Below are 24,804 nucleotides of genomic sequence, written 5' to 3'. Positions count from 1 at the left end.
GAACTCAGAAATCCGCCTGCCTCTGCCTCCCAGGTGCTGGGACTAAAGGTGCCACCACTACCCAGCTTGAGCACTAACTTTTTTGTGTGTGTGTATTTTTGGGACAGGGTTTCTCTGTATAACCCTGGCTGTCCTGGAACTCACTCTGTAGACCAGGCTGGCTTCGAACTCAGAAATCCACCTGCCTCTGCCTCTCAAGTGCTGGGATTAAAGGTGTGTGCCACCACTGCCCGGCTGAAAATATAACTTTTTTTTCCTGGGTTTTCGAGACAGGGTTTCTCTGTATGGCCCTGGCTGTCCTGGAACTCACTCTGTAGACCAGGGTGGCCTCGAACTCAGAAATCCTCCTGTCTCTGCCTCCCAAGTGCTGGGACTAAAGGCGTGCGCCACCACCACCCGGCTTGACCACTAATTTTTAAAGAGTATTTTATTGAAGAATGTACTGTGGGGCCCAAACAAGGGTGTGGGATTCCAGAGGCCTTATCCAAAACACTGATTTTGAATTTAGGGTACCCTTTGTCTACTGCTTTTGAAAAGTTTGATGTTTCTGGCTAAGCCCTGCCTGTGACACAGCACTCCAGTTCTGGCTCTTCCCCTCTTTTCCTTGCAACTGTTGTTGACGTGTGTTGGGTTAAGTATTTGTTATTTAGGTGTCTGTGTGCCTAGAGCGAATGGAGAAGGAGGAAGTGTGCTTCAGAATGTAGGGAAAGTGTTAGAGCAGCCTCCATTGTGGACTGGAACCATAGCAGGCAGTTATGCCTGAGGAGCTGAAAGGAGGCTCCTCCCCACCCTCCTCCCTGGGGCTCGCATACTTGCATTTTGACTTGTGTAGTAAAGGTCTTGGGCTTTTCCATTGTTAAATGCACAGCTGGTCTCTTTATGACTTCTAAATCAATTTTTTTACCTTCGTGAAGAAAACCAACATAAATACAGTCTGTAAACTCCTGAACAAACAAACCAGCCAAAAGAAACCTTCCCTAAACCACATAAGCATAGCTAAAACCTAAGAGCAAAAGAGGATGTAACCATTGTGATAAATTATTAAATAATTTTTTGGGGAGGTGGGGTTCGAGACAGGGTTCCTCTGTGTAGCCTTGGCTGTCCTGGAACTCTGTAGACCAGGCTGGCCTCAAACTCAGAAATCTGCCTGCCTCTGCCTCCCAAGTGCTGGGACTAAAGGCGTGCGCCACCACCACCTGGCTTAAATTATTTTCTTAACTTGGGTGAGAATGGATTTTGTTATTTTCCTTAACACTATTTTAAATGGGACTTTTTTTTTAATCACTCAAAGGCATTTAGAAGAGATTATGAGTTAGGCTAGTCATACTTCTTTAATCCTACAACTCAGCTGAGGCAAGTGGCTCTCCATGAGTTGGGGAATAGCCTTATCTACATAGTAAGCAAGAACCAATTCAAACAAACAATCAAACAAAACGACTGGAGACTTAAACAGTATTCAGGTAGCAGATGCTGTTTTCTACTTCTTTCATTATGTATCTTTTTCTTTTCTTTCTTTATTGTGCATGATGTGTGCATGTAGGTGGACCTGTGTGTGTGTGTGTGTGTGTGTGTGTGTGTGTGTGTGTGTGTGTGTGTTTGTGAGTGGGTGTGTGTATGTGTGTGTGTGTCAGGGAGTGCATATGCACATGTGCTCAGGCCCATGGCTGACACGGGGCATCTTTTTTAATTGTCCTCTATCTTCGGTTGAGGCAGGGTGTTCCTTGGAATCTGGCACTCAGTATGGGGTGGGCCAGTTCCCTTCACACATTCCTAGTCTCCATCCCCTGCTTCCAAGCCTTGAGTTACCGGAAGACTGACCTATACCCAGCCAGCATATTACGCAAATTCGGAGAACCTGAACTCTGGTCTGCATACTTCCATGACAAGCACTTGACTCACGAAGCCATCTCCCCAGCCCCTGTATTTGGAACAGAAGAATTTTGCCTTGAGGGAGTGATTTAGATGAGGGGTTTTCAAACTCTGTTTCTTGGAGGGGTCCTTGACACATTTTAGGGCTTCATGTGAGGCAAAGAATTCAGAGGAGGCAAGATTCCTAGCTCCTTTGTTCTTTTTTGTTATATCAGAGTTCTCTGTATGATTTCAGCTAAAGAATCGCAGTACTGAAGAGAAACAAAACACATGGACACTCCTTGCTGTTTTGAGAAGGTTGACTCTGGGCTTTGTTCTACCTACAATCTAAGTTGTATATTTTCATAAGCTAATAATATAAAAATTTGATATAGAATTTATACATCTACATGTTAGTAAATGTGTGCCTGTTACCTGAGTCTTTGCAAGTATCTCATTTCTGCATTTATTCATTCAAAAATGATTCCATGTTTCTTTCCTCTAAGAGTGATTAACAAACTAGGATGGTTCTTACTAATAAGGCAATTGGAGCAACAAAATACCATATACAGAAAAATGTAATGGCAGTCGGGCACATCTGAATGCATACTAAGTGGTCTAATTATCACCTAATTTGGAAATGCGTAGAGAGTGAAAACATGTAGAAGTCCTGTGTATTTTTATGTTCTGCACCGAATCTGTGTGTGGTATATGTACATGCATGTTCCCATATGTGGGCACATGAAGAATGCATGTGTGCATGTAGAAGACTCAAGGGTAATACAAAAAGTCTTCCTTGGAAACTGCCTTGCTCAGGGAGGCGGAGTCTCCCAGTCAGAAGGAACTGATCCCTAGACTAATTACTTCTCTCTCTCCAGGGGCCGCCCCTTGTCTCTGTCTCCCTAGAGCTGGAATTATGAGCAAATTGACACACACCTGGCATTTATGTGGGTGCTGGGAATCTGAATTCTGATATTGTGCTTGTCCAGCAAGTGACTAATTCACTGAGCCATCTCCCCAGACCCCAAAGATGTGGTCCCTAAGGTGTTAGTTTTTTTAATTAAAATATTTCAATACTGAAGCCATTCATATGAAATCTCTCACTCCTGAGACTAATAAGTATCCACTCTATGCATTTTTTTAAAGGGCCAGTGAGATGATTTAGTAGGTAAAAGTATCTGCTGCCAAGCATAAATAACCTTTGTTCAGTCCTTATGATCCACTTGGTGGAAGGAGAAACTGGCACCTGCAGGTTGACTTCTGACCACACCCATGTGGTGGCCCACGGGTAGGCCCACAAACTCATAGACACTCTTTTTGTAAATAACGTATATCTGCTGTAAGCAAAGACAACTGCAGGCTCATCGAGTTCCACCTCCTCCACCCCAACAGGTTTTGTTTCAAACAGATGGGGTTCTCCTATAGAGGGAAGACCTCTCTCCCTCTCCCTCTCCCTCTCCCTCTCCTCCTTCTCCCTCTCGCTCTCGCTCTCTCTCTCTCTCTCTCTCTCTCTCTCTTTCTCGTGTGTGTGTGTGTGTGTGTGTGTGTGTGTGTGTGTGTGTGTGTGTCAGGGTACAGATAGTTTGACTGCTTAAGACATACTAAAGAAGCCAGAAATTGAATTTCCTGATAGATATAAAGAAATATTGAGGTGTGTGTAACAGATCTGTGTCTTGGGAGGTCATCTGTCAGGAGTGGGTTGTAAGGGATAAAGGATGTGGATGAAGAAATGCATCAGACCTGTCAGAGGTTCCAAGGGAGGCATAAAGGTGTAGAAGAAGGGAACAAATTTAACAAAAGCTGAGAAACATCCCAGTGATTGACTTTGGGAACAGAAAGAGAAAGGCCAAGGGGGACTCGAAATTCTTACTAGTCCAGGAAGGGAAATTGCCTTTTTTGGCATGAACATAGCATGTTTAGTGAATAAAGGTGGTGATGGGCCTTCAAAGCTGTTACAACGTACCAGTAATGATTGTATGATATGATGATATGTGTACACACATAGACACATATGCATGGATACATACCTGTTTTGTGATCTAGGCCTAGTTTGAGATTGTACACATCAGTAACTTAATTGCTGGCATCACTGAGTTTATATCTTTTTCTTTCTTTCTTTCTTTTTTTCTTTTTTTCTTTTTTCTTTTCTTTTTTTTTTGAGACAAGGTTTTTCTGTATAGCTCTGGCTGTCCTGGAAATCACTCTGTAGACCAGAATGGCCTCGAACTCAGAAATCCTGAGCCTCTACTTGGGTAGCCTCTGCTTCCCAAGTGCTGGGATTAAAGGTGTGTGCCACCACCACCCGGCCAGGTTTATATCTTTATCCACTGTTTTTAGCTATTTGATTTTTGAACTCTAAGTCTGTTCCCACGTGTAAGAAAATAGAAAAAGTAATAAGACCTGTGTCTTAGAATCATGAGGGAGTTTTGTTATGTGACAGGAATTTCATGGACATTATCAAAGATTGCTATTTGTCTTCCTTGGACTTCAGTTTCCTTATGTATGAACTCCAGAGAGGGGTGCAGAAGCTCAGCCTGTTATCTGGGTGCTACCTCTCTGAGCAGATTTCCATCCTAATGTGTCTTGGTCTCTGTTTACCACTGTGTAAACACATTTTTACTCAATAATGTTAATCATTTCTAGGAACTTGCCACACCAGACTCAGATTCCTCAACAGCAGACTACAGGTGAGTACTAAGATGCTAATTCAATGTTTATGGATGAAGCTAAAATAGTAAAAGATTGTCATAGCACTCTATAATTGATGACACTTTTGTCTTCATCACAGAAGGCAAAACAGTTGTATCGTTCCTTAATTAAACTGAGAAGCTCAGAGTAATGGCTTACACTTGCATAAATTGGCATCAGAACGACAAACAAAGGGTAAATGATCTTAAAGGAGCAGCCTCCGTGGAGGTCTCGTCTAATTAAGAACGACTGAATTCAACCCTCTTTCTACATGAGAACTCCCCTATTCTTCCCCTTGGTATAAAAGATTTTTAGCTTGGTTGGGACCAGGATTTGTCTCAGTAAGTGAGCAGGTTGAAACTGACTCTCACAAAGGGCAACCTTTGTGACTAATCGCTGAGCCTTCAGGGCGATCAATGAGAAATGGTTAGCCTGGTTTTAAAGCTGCTTTTAAAAGCCATTAGAATATGACCAGTAAGGACAAGATGGTGGACAAATCTCCGCGGGCTGTTGTGTTTCCCCAAGACTTGCTTTCTTTAAGTTCATTTCTTTCAAGTGTCCCTAAAAAATTTCCACAGCCAATTATTTCATTCATTCTTAACTTCTTCACGATTGTCTACTAATTAGTGGTTGGCTCCTAGTTCTAATCGCCAGGCAACCAGTAATGTCTTTGTCCCTCTTTTGGAAAGCAAGAGAAATTCTAAAAATGTAAGTTGAGTGTGGAATTCTAAGTATGAATAGTGGCTTTGTGGTGGGAAAAGCCATTAAATTAGTCTCCAAAAAATGCCAGCCACATGTAGAAATGTATTGGATGTTTTCATTCAGAATTATCTCCTCTATTACTGCTCTCGGGAATTTAAGGAGATTTTCGTTTGACAACTTTTCAAAGATTTGAGGCAAGTATAATAAAGTTTTTCATCAGATTTTAATTATATGATGATGTTCATCAGAGTTGTTCCTAGGGTTTTGATTGCTTCATTTAATTAAATGCTAATGTGATTCAAGTAGACCATTCAATATATTGATGAGTTGTGCGCTTCTGTAAACATCCATGAGATGGATGAAGAAACAAACAGTTATAAATATTCGTCACTGAAAGAGGAAAACTTTCAAGTTCTCACCTCTAATTTCATGCCCATCTTTTTAAAGAGAAAAAAATTAAAGGGACACTACTGTAACAAAACTGATACAGCACCTTTCTCTAACCACGGAGGTCTGTCTCTCCTGAGATGTCAGCTTTCTGATTCTTGCTCACTTGTGGCATGCGATGAGTAGAAGTCACAAAATTTCTAGGAAAACTGTAAATATTTTTTGAGACTTATGAAAAACTAGATTTTTTTCTTTAACTGTTTGCCTACTAGGAGAATAGACATCTTGAATAGGTGCTGTTGGAGATGGAATCAGTAGATGATACTTGTTTGATAGATGATGATACTTGTTTGATATGTTGGGGTGCTGTGTTTGGTACTGGGCAGCTTTCCTGGATGGAAGAAGCACACAGAGCTGAGTACACCTGATGAGAAAGGGCTTCCCCTGGGGGGTCTGTTGGCTGCTCAACCTCATTTTTTTCCCAGTATTTTTCGAAAAAGATTTTTGGGGAACCGGCATTTCGGTTGAAAGATTTCCTCTTTCTGGTTAGGACTACTCTCTTGTTTCCTTATGTCTTTTGCACGTTGACTCATGTTGCAGACTAGAGGGTACTATCTCCTCTTAGATGGTTTTCTGTCACTGTTTTCTCCGTGAGCCTGAGTGTGAAAGGGAGAGACCACCAGAGCAGTCTGTGTTAACTATGAGAGATGGTTCTTTCTGCCTCCCAAACATTTAAAACTAAGTGGCATTAGGCCTCCTGGGAAGGGAGCCGAAGGACAGTTAGAGCCTTTATTTTCCCTCTATTCTCTTAGATGAAGATGTTGTTTTTCTGAGCTTTCAGTTTATTCTGTTGCATCTGCAAGGCCTATTGTGTGTTTTCAAGAGTACCTTTGAGCTGCCCTGCTTGTCACCCTGTTCATCTCAGCTCGGTGTGGAGGGGCTGATCTCTACATGATTATTGTGAAACAGCCATGGGCTTTTTCTTTATAAGGGTGATGGGGGCCCGCGGGTCGTCTCTTGGAGAGCAAGTCATTTTATTCATAGCTGCCTATGTGGACTTTATCAACTCAAAGTTGATTTGCAGCTTGTTTCATGCAGTTAGCAGTTTTCTTTTAAATTCCCATCAAAAGTTTAGCAAGTGAACTAGCTGGTGATGCTGTATTGCTCGGCTTGAGCACTGGCTGGGATAATAGAGCAGTTACGGGCAGACAATAGCACTACCTTCTGGACTAGGTCCAAGGCTTGATGCTCTTTCAGGGTCTCGAATTCTCTCTGCCCTTCCGACACATGGGGTAGATTTGAAGCCACCGTTAAAAGGTACAGTCATACATCCCGCAGTCAACCTCATTCTGCTTGTTTATTATGAGAGAAGTTTTCAGGCTTTTTGAGAAAATAAAACATCGTAGCCTAGTTCAGGAAAAGGAGTACTAATTTAGTATTAATCACTTCCTTCCTTTCTTTTTTTAAAACCAAACACAGAAAAATAATGTAGAATAATTATTTTAAATTAAGTTAGTAAAAAAGTTCTCCTTGCAATCTAGATTTCATATATGTGCATATGACATATATACATATATGTGTGTGTCCTATTGATACATATGATATGGTATAAGATACATGTGATATAATGCACATATGTATATGTCTTACATGCAACATAAAGCAGAAACGAGTCTGTTTGGAACCAGACCAAAGGAAAGGAGAATTAAAATAAAGGTGATAAAGTACAAATATGAACAAAATCCAAGATTTACATGTGTTGAGACATACCACCAACCACCACTTTGTATGTTAACTTGAAAATTTAGTAATAATAAAATATAAATATTGTACATATTTTTAAAAGAGAGGCTGTCTTGTGATAAGTCTTATGTTCAAGATCTAAGCGTGCCGTATTCTGCCTAACTCATGTTCATGTTGTCACCCTGGTCACAGGTAAATGGTATCCCTGAAGAAAGAAAGCTGACTGAAGCAATGAGTTTATAATCAGCAGTGCAGCAGCTATGTCTCACCCCTTTCACTAATTCCAGTAATGCATGAGCTTTCCTGACATCGGTTATGCATGTTGACTGTGTTAAGTACATACCAAATACTATGACATATCTCTCATTTACTAATGTATTTTTTTTGTACTTAAAGCATTTTTGAAAATTTATAAGACATCAATGACTTTATATTTGTTACAATAAAAAGTGATCTTTAAAATAAATATTAATGAAATCTAACGTGTGGTAAAATTTCTTTCAGAACTGTATTTGATTGCCTCCTGTGTGGTAGAAATCTATTAGTCACTAGGAGCGGGGTCATTCAACAGGATTTTTTTTTATTAAGTGCTTCTTATGAATTGTGTTCCAAGTGAGCAACCCATTTAAATAATGCTTTAACTCCTGCAGACTGTCGCGCCTCTTGTTTCATTGTATTTTAGAGAGTGCTTTAGAGTGAGCATAGTGGTTTTTTTGACAGAGAATAGAACATGCCCAGTTTATGTAGGGCAGGCCAGGGTGTATACTTGGCTTTATAATGGGATGTTTGCAAGCCAGGGTCTGTCCCACAAAGAGAGAACACTTACTAATAGGGCTTTAAATCAGCCCTGCAGTGTCTGCCATGGGAAATTTTATGTTCCAGGCTTGGTGTCTTCTTCATCCAATGTTCTTCTGTTTCATGGCTCCACCACTGTTGGGTCATGGTGGATACCAGCTACTAGCCCTTTGAAAGAAGGTATTCTTAGAGAAGACCTTTAGAAAATTAACATTAGTAATTGAGCTAAGTCAGATAAAGATGAGATAAGCTCATGTAGTATTTTCTAAATAATTCCTTGTTACTTTGAACCATTAATTCCCAGATCCTGCATCTTTAGGCATTAAGACAGTTGCTATAGTTTTTAATGTTAGCTGTTTAGTTGCCATGTAGTATTTAGTCTGGCAACCAGTTTTAGCTGCTTTCAAAGAAATATACCTGCTCATCTGGGGACACACTTCTCCTAAACCACAGATATCCCACCTTGACTCTTCCTTGTTTCCAGGGATTAACTGGGAATGAAAGTTTGATCTGATGGAGTCATAGTATTTCATTCCCGTGAAGCCATGTGTCATGTGACACAAGTCGATTAGAGCCCTCTGAGATTTTGAGGTCTATCGTTTTAAGGTGACCCAAGAAGCTATGGGTCAAGGGCCAGTATGGTTGTAGTCACAGAAGCTTACAGCTTTACCTACGGATTGACCCGCTGTAAAACATTTTGTTTCTCTATTCTGGGCAAGTTTTTGGTTTACCTGGTAGTTAGCCAGATGTCATACAAAAAAAATTCTATCTATCTATCTATCTATCTATCTATCTATCTATCTATCTATATCTATATATCTATATATCATTTCAAAATCCAAAGTATTCTCTTTATTGTATACAACACATTATCTTCCATGTAGAGGGAATGCTCCATCATGTCATTGGAACACCTCCCTGTACTCATCAGGATTTCTTAGGACTTACTGTGTAAGTGTATGCTGATTTCTGTTTCTTTAATTTCCTCCTCCTCCTCCCTCTCCTCCCTCCTTCCCCCCCCCCCCCTTCCTCTTCTTCTTCTTCTCCTCCTCCTTCTTCTTCTTTTTTAATTGGAAACAACATCTTCCTGTGTAGCTGGTCTGGATCTCACGATCCTCCTGCCTCAACCTGTCAAGGGCCAGGATTGCAGGCATACAGTAATATGCCAAGGTACTCTATTTCTTAAAGATAGATCTCTTTTTCTTCTAAGACAACCAGGGCATTGCTACTCACCCTTCGTTGGTGGTGACCAGCTGGCAATTGTATGCATATTAAGTTTAGACTCTAAAGGTTGGGGCTGTGGCATAGAGACAGGGTTACACTGCTAGTTCTGTTAGTGAAATCCAAGTTTTCTGCTCACTAAGTGAGCAGGAGTAGGGTAAGGTATAATTGACAAAGAATTGTGGATTGGGAGTCAATAAAATTACTTATTTGTAAAGAACTATGGAGGGATTTGGGAAATGCATCTGGAGATAACACTGATCTTTGCACTGACCATTGTCCGGAACCTTACACATTGTCAACAACCTTAATCTCTAAAAATCTATCTACAAAAGCAATCTTCCCTCTGATGTAAAACTCTGAGAGGTAAAGCCCAGAAGTTTCCCTTTGGTTGCTAATACCCTAATGACCCTTGTTTTGAGTGTTTTTGTTTGTTTGTTTGTTTGTTTGTTTTTGTTTGTTGGGTTTTTTTTTGGAGTGGGTATTCTTCCATAAACTGAAGGTCTCTATGCATCCTTTTGTGAGGAAATAAACTTAAAATACCTTTTCAGCTGGCTATGATAAAGCCTTGTCCTAAAACTAGTGTTCTATATTTGTGAAGATTTAATTAACCTTGAATTTAGAGTCCAGATATCCCAAGACAGTATGTATCCTCCATCCTCCCAAGTGTAGTCATCGTATAAGAGATTAATTCTTTTTAAGGAATGCTCTTGGTTCATTGATGTATCTGTGGTTGTGAGATTTCCCATCATTCCACAGACCCCATGCCCATGGTTCTCTAAAATTGACCAAAGGAGCATAATCCTTGAACACACTGACCCTCCTAACACTGGTTCCCACAAAACCTCTGATATTGTTTCTGAACCTATCACCTCTTTATGGACACTGATAATGGGATTTGACAGTGAACAACAAGGAATTATTAACAATGGTTAGAGGGACCACATGTACTAAGACAACTAGAAGCTTCAAAACATCTATGTTAGAATGCTCATTAAAAATGTCACATCTTGCCAGGGTGGGGAATACCTAGGGGACCCCCACCCACTCAGAGGAGAAGGGAAGGGTAGGGGAAGGAGGGATTGAGAGAGAGAGTGACCAGGAGGGAATACCTAGGGGACCCCCACCCACTCAGAGGAGAAGGGAAGGGTAGGGGAAGGAGGGATTGAGAGAGGGGTTGGCTGGGAGGGGGTCAGTGATCTGGATGTAAAGTGAATAAATAAAAAAATTTTTTTAAGTAATTTAAAACACACATCCAGACACACATAAGCAAATTGCACATCTGCAAGCCTGCCCTGAGAATAATGAATCTGGGCAAATGTGTTGAGGCTAGGTTTGGAGCTAAGAGAATACTTAGAAAATTAGAAACTATTTAAACCAATACCTTTGAGTACAGCCAAAGCAAGGAGAAGCCATGTGACCCTGGGGATGCCCACCCCATGATTTAAACTAACACTTTGTATGTTTGACCATCCCAATGGAGAGGATGGGTGACATTTTTTAAAAAAATATCCCAAGATGGATATGCATGTGAATACTTCTCTAGAACATGCTTACCACTTGCTTATTATTATTTTTTTAACGGCCAATAAATTAATCGGAGTCAATCAATGTTCTAGAGATACAGTGATGACCCTGACTAGATACTGACACTTCTTATGTTGCTGTACATTCTAGAAAGAAAAGCAGATGCTAATCGAGTAGCTACACATGTAAAGGCCAAAGTGCAGTCATGATGACCCATATGTGGGAAAGTAATTGGTTTTATGGAACATGCTTGTCTCAGGAGTTCCTCATTTGCTCTGCAAGGAAGGAGCAGCTTCCATGAAGAAGTTCCTGGTGACATGAAAAGGCTTTCAGAACCTCGTGGTGACAAGAGGTATTGGATTCTGTCAGAGACTCCAGTGTTGCTAGTGTGAAAAACAAGCAAGGGATGCTGGTGAGGTATGAGGCAGACCCACCAGGTCTCTGGGACTGATTTTTGTGTGAACTTAAGGGCAGAAAAATAAAGCCTGAAGGGTTTTAAAGATATTGATGTTGTATTTTTGTATACCTATGCAAGTAATGTAACAATAGTATGGGGAGCAGTGGCAGAGTGGGTGTGAATAGAACAGTTGGCTCCATTAGACATACATGGACAAATAATAGCATCAGCTATGTCCAAGAGTGGTGGGGACTCAAAAGCTACTTAGGAAGTAAAGGGCAGCAGCACTGATACACCTATACTTTGGAAAATGTGGTACAGAACAGGAAGGGGCTGGTTCTGTCAGGGGCAATAAGCAGGGCTGAGGAAATAAATATGAGTTCTATCTTATGCATCATGGACCTGAGGTTCTTTTCAGAAAACCAAGAACAGCAAACAAGTGGGTATTTGAATGTAAAGTTCGGAGTAGAGACGAGGTGCTGAGCTATGGATGGGGCCTGATGACTGAGGAGGTCATTGACACAATGAGAGCCTATGGACGCCCTGTTCTCTATGTGACCATTCCAGGGTGGTGTTCAGCCAAAGTGTGGTATTCTATTTCTCCAAGAAAATAGGATGCACGTGCCTGGTGAATGTTTTCCAAAAAGGTAACAACACAGCTGCCAGGAAAGGCCAGTTAAAGGAAAACTAACTGTTTCTCAAAAGGATGAAATCTCTGTCTGGGCTTGGGGAGAGACTTGACATTCCAAGCTATCCAAACACTAAAAAGCTGACACAGTAGGTAGGGCCCATCTGTCACAATCACCTGAGCATTACCTCATAGAAAAGCTGACTGTCCTAAGTCATGTTGAGGAGATAAGGTGGGATAATGGTCCTTTTAATCATTACAGGGATCATTCTTAAATGATTTTAAATTTGAATATTTTTAAAAATTAAAATATTTTCAATTTAAATACTTAAACTTTGATGAGATCATGTATGTTTTCTTCCCAGAATCTCCACCCCTAGCACAGTCCTGAGCCGCATCTGTGTGGTTTGTCTGGGTCTGTCCACCTTTCGGATGCCCTGGCTTGGTGTCCTTCTTCTCCTTTGTGGTCTATTTTTTTCTGATTATGGCCAGAACCTAAGTATTTGGTGTGTGTGTGGGAGAACGGGTGTGTAACCTTCCCTTAAAGCCACTATGTGGCTTTTTGTCCCACAAGTGGCTGACCTCCATGCTGCCTTAACTCCAACAGCAAGACCTTTCTCCTACCCTTCTCCATTCTCCTCCTTCTCCAGGCAGCCTTGGAAATTTACAGCTTCCCTGCCCCGGGGCCTGATTTTTAAACTTGAGTTTTGTTTCCTCTCAGAATAAACTTAAGTTTTGCTTGACTTTGAAAATTTTTTATGCCTTTAGATTCTTTAATCAATAGAGAAAACTAACCCATTTCTGAACCCCCAGATAATATGAATAATACCATTTTATACCCACATAGGGGTGGGTTGATAAAAATTATGTTCATTGTTGGTACTTGTTCTAACAAATCAGTCTTTCTTCCTTTTCCTTTCTTTCTTTTTCTTCTTTTTTTTAATTGTAAATATGTGGCTTGCTTCCTTCTTTTGCCTATTATGAATGTGAACCATTTCAACATGCCCCATCAAGAGGCGAATGTATCATGTATTATTAATGTTGACTTTGAACAGTTGGTTAAAAATCGGTGTTTCACAGACTACTGTACAGTGAAGGTACTGTGGTTTGTATGGCAAAGTGCCTGCCTGAGATTAAACTAGAGGAATAATGGTAATATTGAACTTAAAGACATGCAATACCATAACCAGTCTTGTCCTTCCCAACGTCTGAGCTCATACCTGCCAAGACAGGAATTCCAGATTAATGAAGACAGTGGAGACATGGTAGTAGTGAGTGTGATCTCCAACTGAATTCTGAATCAGAAGAAGGACCGTATTGGGGCGAGTTATAAAATATAAATAAGGCCTACCTATCAGATAATAGAATTCATACATTCAATCATACATCCCTGGTTCTAATGACTAAACAGATAATGTGTTAACTTTTTACCAATAACACTGTTAGGGGCTGGCAACATGAGTCAGCAGGTGAAGGTCCCTGCTCTTGAGCCTGAACAGTTTGGTTTGGTTTCTGGCAGCACACAGAGCAGAAGGAAGGGAGCATTTACTGAGAGATGTCTCCTGGCTTCCCTCACGCACACTATGGCATACATGAATATACTAAGTTATCTTTAAAAAATAGTTAAAATAACATTGTGAGCAAAAATTCAAGGCTGGGTAAGAGGACAAGAAGTTAGTGTTGAGGCAGAGGGTCAACTGTTTCCATGCTGAGGATGCTGAAGGAATAGATATGTTTGTCACTGAAAAATAGTTTGAACTAGAAGTTTCTGATGAATTATATCATATGAATTAGGGAGCAGAGGACTCAAGATAACTTCCAAAATCATGGCCTTAGTTTGGGAGTATATTTTTGGCTCGTTTACTGTGTTGGTGAAGGAAAAAAGGATACATGTAAGATTTTTTTTTTTTAATTTTGAGCATTATTATTTTTTGTCAGAAATAGCAAATCTTTGTAGGGTCAAGAAAAGGATAAATGTGGCCATCTTAGGAGTTTTCAATGCCACCAGTCAAAAAAAAATTTTTTTTGTCGGTTTTCTGAAACTAACCTCGTGCGCTGGTCAAATATTAGCTAGTCATCAGGTTGCCTAGGTCAACCTGTGTTCAAAGGTTCTACCATGGATATAGATAGGAAAGTCCAGGGGCCTTCTTCAGGTGAATATATAACACAGCCCATCTTCAGCAGACCTCCCGAGCAATAAACACATGGAAAAATAAACAGGAGTTATAATCCAGCTGACCTCTGGTCATCTCTTGTTGTGATGTTCACTGACAATTATGCCTTCTTTTTGTGTTCAGATATCTGAATGTTGAGACCAAGAACTTACAGACTGCTATGGCCATTAAAAGAGAGGTCTCCTTTGATTGTGCATGCAACGCCTACTGAGACATAACAACGCACACTAGTGCTTCATCTTGACAGATAAGGGCCATGGATTAGACTCTTAAGAGCTTTCCTAGTGAGAAATAAATCAATCATGTCCACTCATTGCATCAGAATGACTCACATGCTTGTCAAGTCTACTCTGTGAGAAATTCTGAATACTTAAAATTTAAAATGGAGCAGGGGATATACTGCATAGCTACTTTCTTTACGGGTACACAGTTATCTGCTGCTATCATGAAGATGTGGAAAAAGCCACTGTGAATTTTAGTTGATTTAAATAACTTTTTGAAGGTCTTTGTGAGTCATCAACATTACTAGAAGATTCTTCTGATATCAGCTGGATTTCTTCTTCTTCTCTGTGTTGGATGACCCCTAAATGCATTGGCACATGTAGAACAGCCTCATTTTAGAGGCTGGTGACTTCCATTTTCTTCCTTGTCTGGATTAGACTAGCAGGATGTGTTCTCATGGTATGGCAGAGATGGGAGTAACTAAAATGCTCAACGTGTGCATCTCTTAAGTCACTCCTTGTGACACATTTGCTAGGATCTGACCAAACAAGTCAATTAGCTGAGCCCTAAATTAGAGTGAGCAAAGCATATAAAACTATAGGACAGACTATAAATATAGGGATGATATTTAATGACACTATTGATACAGTCATTCACTTTACCGGTCAGTGCATTGATCCTAAAATATTTAGTTCTTGCAAATACACAAAGGCCCTGTTAAGGCCCCCAAATTCTTTCACAAACATCTCCATCTACTGAAGTAATCTCATACTCTGCACTAAGTTCACATGGGTCCCCTTGGTTGTCTTCTTTTAAACAGATATTTAAATCTTTGAATATTCTGCCCTCTCTTAAACCAGAGCATCAAATGCACAGAAAGAGAAAAGGGTTGTAGTGAAGACATCTCTGTTAGAAAACAAGCATCGAGAACAGACAGACAGACCAACATAAAAATAGCCAAACAGTCTGTTCATTTTTGAGTTCTCACTAGTGACAGCCTCAACAGGTGAGACAGTCACTAAAATCAGATCCAAGAAAGGGAAGCCCTCTCTCATTTTCTTCATAACTATCCCAACTTGAAAACAAAAAGCTGTTAACTCAAAGGCCTGTGTTCAACAAAACTATCCATTAGACAATGAAGAGAAATTAAGACATTCCCAGAAAAATAAAAGCTGAGGGAGTTTAAGTATCATTAGGCCTGACTGTCAAGAGATGCTGCCGAGTAGTCCTTCTGGTAAAGATAGACAGGAACCCAAATCCCCATGACACATTGTCTTCAACGAGGGTGAGTACCTAGGTTAATAGAAAAGCCACTTCTTTTGTGATGGGTAAATATGAAATCCAGTGCTTTGTAGTTTCGATTTGTAGTCAAAGATCTAAAGGTAAATGAGTTAAAAGATAAATTACTAATCCGTTCTATTGAGAACTCTATCAGTGACTTTACTCATTGCTCTGTGAAAATACCTATCGGAAGATCTGGCAGGATAGGTCTGGCTCATGGTTTGAGGATAAGGTTCCTCATGGTAGGGAGGCATTGTGGCAGGGGTACAAGGTGGCTGGTCATGTGACAGCCACAGTCAGGAAAAGAGGTGACTGCTGTTTCCCCAATCAGTTTGTCCTTATTATCCAGTCCAGGACCTCCAATGGCATGAAGTGAACCACATTCAAGATGGGCGTTCCCTCCTCTGCTAAACCTCTCTAGTTTGTGCCCTCACAGACACACCTCAGAATGTGTCCTTTGGTTTATTCCAAATGCCACCAAGGTGACAATGAAAATTTTCACTGCATGCTCATAGGGTATAAAAACTTAAGCAATGACGTCAGTAAGACAAAAGAAGACAGAGACATTTGTCAGTTGGTATCAGTGTGAATTTAGAGGCCTGGGTACTACTGGGAGATTGCTCTGAAGCACCTGGGAAGGCCTGGGTTCAACCCCCAGCACAGAGAAAAGCACACAGAAAGGAGAGAGGAGTGTCTGCATGTGTATGGTTTTATGTTGTGTATGTGTGTTTGTGTGTCTTTGTTGCATGTGCTGTGTGTGTGTTTGTGTCTTTGTGCAGTCTGTGTACGTGGTGTGTGTGCGTGTGTGTTTGTGTGTCTGCATGCATGTGTTATCTCTGTGTGTGAAGGGTATGAATACTGTGTGGTTGCGATTGTTTGTGTGTCTATGTGTTGTGTATGTGTAGAATGTACAGAAAAGAAAGTAACTTAAACTGTTCACTGAAAAAAAAATGCAAAAGGCGCTGGGCGTGGTGGTGCACGCCTTTAGTTCCAGCACTTGGGAGGCAGAGGCAGAGGCAGGCGGATTTCTGAGTTCGAGGCCAGCCAGTCTACAGAGTGAGCTCCAGGACAGCCAGGGCTATACAGAGAAAGCCTGTCTCAAAAAAAAAAAAAAAAAATTGCAAAAGGCAAGAATGAGGAAACAGGAACCGAAAAACTTGACATGCTAGCAAATGGCCGAAGTGACATCTGTCTTACCAGAAATGACGCTCAAGGTAAATGGGTTAAAGAATGACAGTCAAGCCGGGGCAGTGGTGGCGCACGCCTTTGAATCCCAGCACTTGAGAGGCAGAGGCAGGCGGATTTCTGAGTTCCAGGCCAGCCTGGTCTACAGAGTGAGTTCCAGGACAGCCAGGGCTACACAGAGAAACCCTGTCACAAAAACAAAACAAAAAAAAAACCAAAAAAAATGACAGTCAAAACCAGAACTTTGCAGATTCATTTGCTTTTTTAGAGCAATCTTATGATTGCTCTTAAGATCAGCAACAGGCTGATCTTAAGCTTGCTATGTCGCCAACTTTCATCTTCTGATCCCTACTTCCATTCCCCTACTGCTAGGTTCACAGGTGTGCGCCACCACGCCTGGTTTATGTGGTCCTTGGAACCGAACCCAGGGCTTTGTGTATGCTGGGCAAGCAGTATACCAACTAAGCTGTAATACATCCCTGCTTCTTGAAGGCTGATGATTTAACATGATCCAAATATATCTAAAGTTCTAAATTCATATTTAAATACACTGCGGGTGATCAACCGATTTTCTTAGTACTGTATATTTGTTATATAAAATAATGGGCTTCATTATGATACTTGCTAAGTTTATAGAGTGTACCTTGACCAGGCCCCTCCACACACAAACACATTATCTCTCCTTACCCTCTGCACAGGCCCTCACCCTCCTAGCAACTGACTCTTTGAAAGAGCCCAGAAGCCATTTGGTGGTGAAAGAAAGCCCCTTTCAAAAGATGCTGAGAAGATAAGATGGCCATATGCAAATAATGTGGTTAGAGGCTACTGTGGTGCAATCACAGATGCAGTTCTAGGCACCTGGAAGTCTGAGGCAAGGAGAGACCATCTGCCGAATTAAGCAAGACTTAATAAAAAAAAAAAGTAAAAGATAGTTCAGTGGTAGAGTATTTGTGTATCATCTGTGAGGGTACGGTATTAATCTGAACTGAAAAAAAGAGATGAGGAGAAAGAATGGGGTTATGCTTTGTACCACATTTCGAAAAAAAAAATTACAGATGAATGAATAGAGAAACTGTGATACTTGCACATGAAGGAGTTTTCATTTCAGCCATAAAGAATAAAATTATGACATTGGCAAGAACATGGAGGTAAATGAAGACCACCATATTAAGCAGAATAAGAAGAGAAAGATTGCATGTAGATTCTAGATTTTATACATACACTTTAAGTCACATATGAATCTAGGACATAAAGCTGGATATGAGTCTGGGGGGAATAATGGGAGGGGAGGGGCAAGCTAGGAAAGAGTAGGGGGTGAATCCGGCCAAAGGACATGGTACAGCTGAGTGACAATGACTTTTTGATACCGGTCCCATATATACCAATAAGATTATATAAAAATAATAATTGAAAAGGTCTCAAAGCATCGACTTAAAAACCATAAGCTCAGGAATATGGAAGGAATTGACTCTGTAAGGTTCACCTATCAAAAACAACCATCAAGGAAGTGAACAGAAAGAAATTCTGAAGAGCGGGGAAAATGTCTGCTGCTCCTTCATCTGATAAGGGATGTGCTCTTTGTACAAAGAACTGTTCCAAGTCAGCAGGAGCAGGGCCCAGTCACGTCACCAGCATAATGACTAAGCAGAACAGATAGAAAAACAGCCAGAAATCTGGACAAAAGGTGCAGATCGAATTCAATGCTGTAAATCCTATATATTTTTTAATTTATATTTTTTCATTTTTTATTGGTTATTTTATTTATTTACATTTCAAATGTTATCCCCCTTCCCAGTTTTCCCTCCACAAGCCCCCTATCCCCTCCTCCCTCATTCCTGCCTCTAGGAGGGTGCTTTCCCACCCTCCCACCTACTCCTGCCTCAGCAGCCTAACATTCCCCTATCCTGGGTCATCAAGCCTCCACAGGACCAAGGGGCTCCCCTCCCAGTGATGCCAAATCCTCTGCTACATATCCAACTGGAGCCTTTGGTATCCCCTGCCATGTGTACTCTTTGGCTGGTGGTTTAGTCTCTGGGAGCTCTGGTGGGGCTGGCTGGTTAATATTGTTCTTCCTATGGAGTACAAACCCCTTCAGCTCCTGCAATCCTTCCCTAACTTCCCCGTTGGGATCCCCATGCTCAGTCCAATGTCTGGCTGTGTACACCCGCATCTGTATTGATCTGGCTCTGCCAGAACCTTTCAGGGGACAGCTATACAGGGCTCCTGTCAGTAAGCACTTGGCATGAGCAAGAAGTGTTCCTTCAGTTTCTGCTCCACTCTTTGTCCCTGCATTGTCCCTGCATTTCCTTTTTTTGTTTGTTTGTTTTTGTTTGTTTGTTTTCGAGACAGGGTTTCTCTGTGTAGCTCTGGCTGTCCTGGAACTCACTCTGTAGACCAGGCTGGTAGACCAGGCTGGCCTCAAACTCAGAAATCTGCCTGCCTCTGCCTCCCAATTGCTGGGATTAAAGGCGTGTGCCACCACCACCCGGCCTGTTTTTTGTTTGTTGAGACTGGGTTTCTCTGTGCAGCCCTGGCTGTCTTGGAACTCACTCTGTAGACCAGGCTGGCCTTGAATTCAGAAATCCGCCTGTCTCTGCCTCCCAAGTGCTGGGATTAAAGGCATGCGACACCACTTTAACTTTTCTTTCAAAAGATGGAAGCCAGTAATCTGAAACAGAGCCCAGACCGGTGTTTGCTCGGCAGGGTCCATGCTGTGAGAGGGAGGAGCAGAGGTGTCAGGACCTGTGCAGCAGCTTACCTCATGAGCCTCCAAGACAAGATCGCAAAAGGAACATGACAACCTGATGATTCAGAGCCAACAGAAGCAGAAAATAAAAGCACGAGAAGGCTGAATATAAGAATGAGGAAAAATATAAGCATCCAAGAGAGTCAAATAAACAATTACAAACGAGTAAAAAAAAAAAAATCACTTTTAAAAAACTGTCTAGCCGGGCAGTGGTAGTGCTCGCCTTTAATCCCAGCACTTGGGAGGCAGAGGCTGGAGGATTTATGAGTTCAAGGCCAGCCTGGTCTACAGAGCGAGTTCCGGGGCACCCAGGACTACACAGAGAAACCCTGTCTTGAAAAACCAAAATAAATAAATAAATAAATAAATAACTGTCTAGTATAGTGGGATAGAGATTTAATATAAAGAGATCACTATATATATATATATATATATATATATATATATATATATATATATATATATATATATATATATATATATATATATATATAAATTACTAGTTACAAGATACTAGGGAAATGGCAGTCAAACCAAATCCAAATAGCCAAACAACAGCAACTAAAACATCAAGTAATGAATTGGCCTGAGGAAATTTTATGTAACTGGAAATTTCTTTTTTTTTTTTTTTCCAAGACAGGGTTTCTCTGTGTAGCCCTGGCTGTCCTGGAACTCACTCTGTAGACCAGGCTGGCCTCGAACTCAGAAATCCACTTGCCTCTGCCTCCCAAGCACTGGAATTAAAGGTGTGCACCACCACTGTCCGGCTGGAAATTTTAAAATGCCACTGTGATTATCACAAAAAAGACTTGCATAAGTAAAATGCCTATCATCTCTGAACTTAAGAACCAAAGGATATCATTTATCCTACTGTCAGTAAAGCTGGTTTGATTTGCATGTGTGTATGTGTGTGTGTGTGTGTATGTGTGTGTGTGTGTGTGTATGTGTGTGTGAGAATAGGATATTTTTGGAAGTATACAAGCTAACTTTGAATTGGAAAAAATAAGCATAAAATTGTTAGTAGGGAGGATGGAGAGATGGCTCAGGGGTTAAAAGAACTGACTGCTCTTCCAGAGGTCCTGAGTTCAGTTCCCAGCAACCACATGGTGGCTTACAACCATCTGTAATGGGATCCAATACCCTGTTCTGGTGTGTCTGAAGACAGCTATAGTGTTCTCATATAAATAAAATAAATAAATCTTTTAAAAATTGTTAGTATGCTTTTCATTAAAAAAATAGAGAAGGATTCTTTCACCAGTAAGAGGAACATTTTGTAGTATATTTTGAGATAGAGAAACTGGAATCCTCTACATTTGACACTATAGGAAGTTGCTTCATAAATGTTAGTGGTACAAAATGAAAATATTGTTTCATGAATACCTAATGGTCTAGGTACATGTTATAATCAACAAGAAGTCACTTATGGAAAAGACAGACTACTTGAAAATTGGTTCTGGCAACAGAGTGGTCATCTGAAACAAAACTAAATTGGAGTCTAGCATACAGCACTCAGGTCTAAACGACTGTCAGCTTTCCTTCATTACTTCATTTGTTAAAGAAGAATGGGAAATCCTATTTATTCAAAAAGTATTCAAATGCAAAAGTCCTAAGATGGCAGATTGACACAATCTATTCTTTGAAAAGAATCTTTTCTTGTAGAACAAAACAATAAACAAAAAGCAGACTGAGAAAAGGTTTTTATAGTTTACATCATTGACAATGAGCTAATCTCCCAACTATAGAAAGAATTATTAACAGTTTGTAAGAAGGAAAAAAAAGCAATGGAGAAGTATGTACTTAAGTCTAGATGGCTGTCTAGCCTACACATATATTTATATTCTGAAATTTACACGGCCAAGCATTGGTATAAGAAGGTGGGGACTTTGTGGAGGAATGAGGGCATGCAGACGAATTCCTCATGCTGGCATCAGCAGTGTTACAAGAGAAACTTCGGAGGCATTCATGCCTTACCCTTCCACTACACAGGGATATGGAGAGAAGGCTGCTGTCTCTGAAACTGGCATGAAGACCTCGTAAACAGGGTCTGCTGTCTTTATCTAGGACTTCCCACACTTCATAAGTGAGAGGAATACATTTCTTGCTTCTTGGCCACTCTGTTGTTAGCCTTTTTGTTAAAGCAGTCTCATAGACTATGAGAGAGGGCAAATAATCATATCAAATTGTTCACATGGAGAAAAACGCGAATGCCTTTTAAGCTTGTGACAGAGTATGCAGTGACACAGTAGAGTGTTGAGGGAGAGGTACAGTGTTGAGAGAGACCAACGAGGTGCTGCTATTGGAGGTGTACATTCCCAAGGGCACCAAGGAGGGCAGGCTCCCCTAATAAAATGAAAAGTGCACATTCCCTACGACTCAGTAATCCCACATCTGATAACGTCTCTCACACAGGCACTCTTACTAGTGGAAATGACATATAAGCAAAGCTATTTGTGCTGTAGCATTTTTAATAGTATTTGGATGGAGTTAACAGTATCAGTAAGTAAAGATTATGGTGGCATGCTCCCCATGCCCACGACTTACAGCCACACTATACAATGGTTAAAAAACAGATACAGAAGGCCACAGGAGATACCCCAAGTGATAGTAAAGTATCTGTCAATTGTGAGAATTTGAGCTCAATCCTGAGTTGGATAGTGACATATGAAGGGGACAGATACAGGCTGATCTCTGGATGACTGGCCAGCTGGTCTAACTGAACAGGCACATTTCCAGGCACAGAGAAGTCTCATCTCAAAAAGCCAAGGTAGATGGCACCTAAAAGTTGTCCTTTCACACACACACACACACACACACACACACACACACACACACACTCTCTCTCTCTCTCTCATACACACACACGTTCTCTCTCTTGCTCAGTTTCTCTTTCTGTCTCTCTGTCTCTCTCTGTCTCTCTGTTTCTCTGTCTCTCTCTGTCTCTCTGTCTCTGTCTCTCGTATAGTGGAAAGGTAGCATCTTAATAGAGAAAGACACTACACTACAGAATATTTTTAGATGAGAAAAAGCTCAAAACTCTGGTATGTTTTATGTTAGAAAGGAAGAACACAAAAAGTGAAGAGATGGGATACCTGGAGTTGGATGGTAGAAATCACAAGAACTAGGCAGAACAGGAAAACCTGAAACGTGGTGCTAACTTCTCCTAAGTACTTTTTACATTTTGAACTATCAAAACCTACTCCCATATAAAAATAAATACGTAACAAAATATTTTGTCCTTGGAAGAAGTTAGTGGCAGGTGCTAGTAATTACCCAACCAAGTATCTTGATCTTGGAAGAGAGGTTGGTGGCAGGTGCTGGCTCCTGCATACATTCCCATCTCTGCAGACTTTCTGTCTCCTCTGACATTTAGAGATAACCAGAACCCTGGAGAATCCGGGAGGAATGCCGATCCTCTGGAACCTTCTTTCTGATCTCACCGAATGATAGACTGATCTCTCCGCTGATTTTTTTTTTTTTTTTTAAGGCTAGATTCTTCCCATAAATGCAGCTTGCACTCACTTCATGGCAGAATCACTGTGATTTAAGTTTCTGCCTCCTAAAATGTCTGCCCTTACTCACAGCCCTGCTTGGATAACATTACAACTATGGAGAAAGGGAGGAAGACACCCCCGGGCCTGGTAGAAGCAATGCAGGAAAGACTCAAGGCAGTAGAAAAGAATTAAAAACTGGACAATTACAGCATAGAAGAGAGAAATAAATAACGACATTACTGAGTGATAGAAATAAGTAAATTAAGACACAAGTAGTAGGACTTAAAAAGTAAGCTATTTCCTGGGCGGTGGTGGCACACGCCTTTAATCCCAGCACTTGGGAGGCAGAGGCAGGCGGATTTCTGAGTTCGAGGCCAGCCTGGTCTATAGAGTGAGTTCCAGGACAGCCAGGACTACACAGAGAAACCCTGTCTCCAAAAACAAACAAACAAACAAACAAACAAACAAACAAACAAAAAAGTAAGCTATCAGCACTCATGTGAAAGTGTAAAACTCCAGGCAAGTGTTAGTCATATGGCTATTTTGTTTGCTTCACTGACTTTGCAAATTTAGGCATGAACTGCCAGGGGACACAGGGTGACAGCTTTTGTCTGCACTCTAAAATCCTCGCCAGAACAGCGATCTTACTAGCACACCCTGATGAGCTGCAGGAGGCACTAAGGGCTGGTAGTTTTTACAGGAAAGCCTTAGAATTTGCTCTCAGTCATGGACAGACAGGGCTATAAACATTCATACCTTCCTTGCAGAGTACCACATATCACAGACAGTGTAATAGAAAGCCCACAGTAGCACATTTCGAAAAAAAAAAAATCAGTAACATAAATGCAAAGTATCAGTAGACTATTCATAGAACGACTAGCTTTGATCTGAGCTGTTTCACAGTCGTCTCTGAGCTAGCTAGTTCCGAAATGAAGACCAACATGCTGAAATGAACTGTTGTACAGTTCAGTACAATCTAGAAAGCAGCGGCCACAAGTTAGAGAGTACCTTGTTTAAAACAATTGAAAAAATCCTTATGTAAGGATATTAAAAGTAAGCACATTAAATTTTTTTATTTTTTCTAATTTGCTTTTTAATTTTGTTTGGAGCATTTTTTTTTTTGACTAAGAGAAATTATGATTGTGTGAATTTTATTTTCTTTTGTTTGTATGGCTAAGCCATTCTTTCTGCACCAGAGATTAAAATTAAATTATATTTTGTCTCCCTCCATTCTTTGCTTATTAAAATACTGTGTTCTCTGTATTATTAGTTCTTACACACCTATGACAGTCCTGGTTTTTCTTCTGGTTCCTGGATGGGGCATGAGAATTTAATTATAAGTTCTGGTTTATCACTATTATTAACTATAAATGGTGCCTTATTGGTTTCTCTTTTTTTTAATTTTTGTTTTCAGGATTTGTTAACTTGCATGTTAGCTCCAGAGCTCTTTAAGTACTCAGCCAAGGTAGGTCATTGTGATTGTCCTGAAAGTGTGCTGCTCAGAGATGCCAACTATAAATGCACTATGAGGACAGCAGTGGACAGGTAACCCCCACTTTAAACCTCGGGATCAGCCTTGGTGTTGTTCTGACTGGCTGTGGCTACTGATCCCAGCCATGACCAGGCACGTCAAGGGTATTGACACACTCTATAGCTGTTGGATACTTGGCATTTCTGATGGACAGTCTTAGTTCTAGGGCCCCCATCACCCTCACCATGATTTCTTGACCCTGTTGCAACATGCCTTTTTTTTTTTTTTTTTTTTTTTT

General features: G+C 40.8%; 1 protein-coding gene across 4 annotated transcripts in view; it reads left to right on the top strand.

Annotated features, from left to right (window-relative positions):
* Positions 1-7,850, top strand: part of Sgce (sarcoglycan epsilon) — a 72,789-nt gene extending 64,939 nt beyond the window's left edge. For 2 of the 4 annotated variants that reach the window (XM_031381115.1, XM_031381119.1), the window contains 3 exons: positions 4,492-4,535; positions 5,398-5,432; positions 7,561-7,850. In XM_031381115.1, coding sequence (XP_031236975.1) covers positions 4,492-4,535; positions 5,398-5,432; positions 7,561-7,611 — 130 coding nt within the window. In that variant the 3' untranslated portion in view covers positions 7,612-7,850. The remainder of the gene's footprint in view (positions 1-4,491; positions 4,536-5,397; positions 5,433-7,560) is intronic. The other 2 variants (XM_031381116.1, XM_031381117.1) reach the window with 1 other exon arrangement.
* The last annotated feature ends 16,954 nt before the right edge of the window (positions 7,851-24,804 follow it).

The sequence above is a fragment of the Mastomys coucha genome, unplaced genomic scaffold (assembly GCF_008632895.1).
Source record: "Mastomys coucha isolate ucsf_1 unplaced genomic scaffold, UCSF_Mcou_1 pScaffold20, whole genome shotgun sequence".
Classification (NCBI taxonomy): Eukaryota; Metazoa; Chordata; class Mammalia; order Rodentia; family Muridae; genus Mastomys; species Mastomys coucha.
Note: the sequence above shows the minus strand (reverse complement) of the source record. Positions and strands in the feature narration are given on the sequence as shown.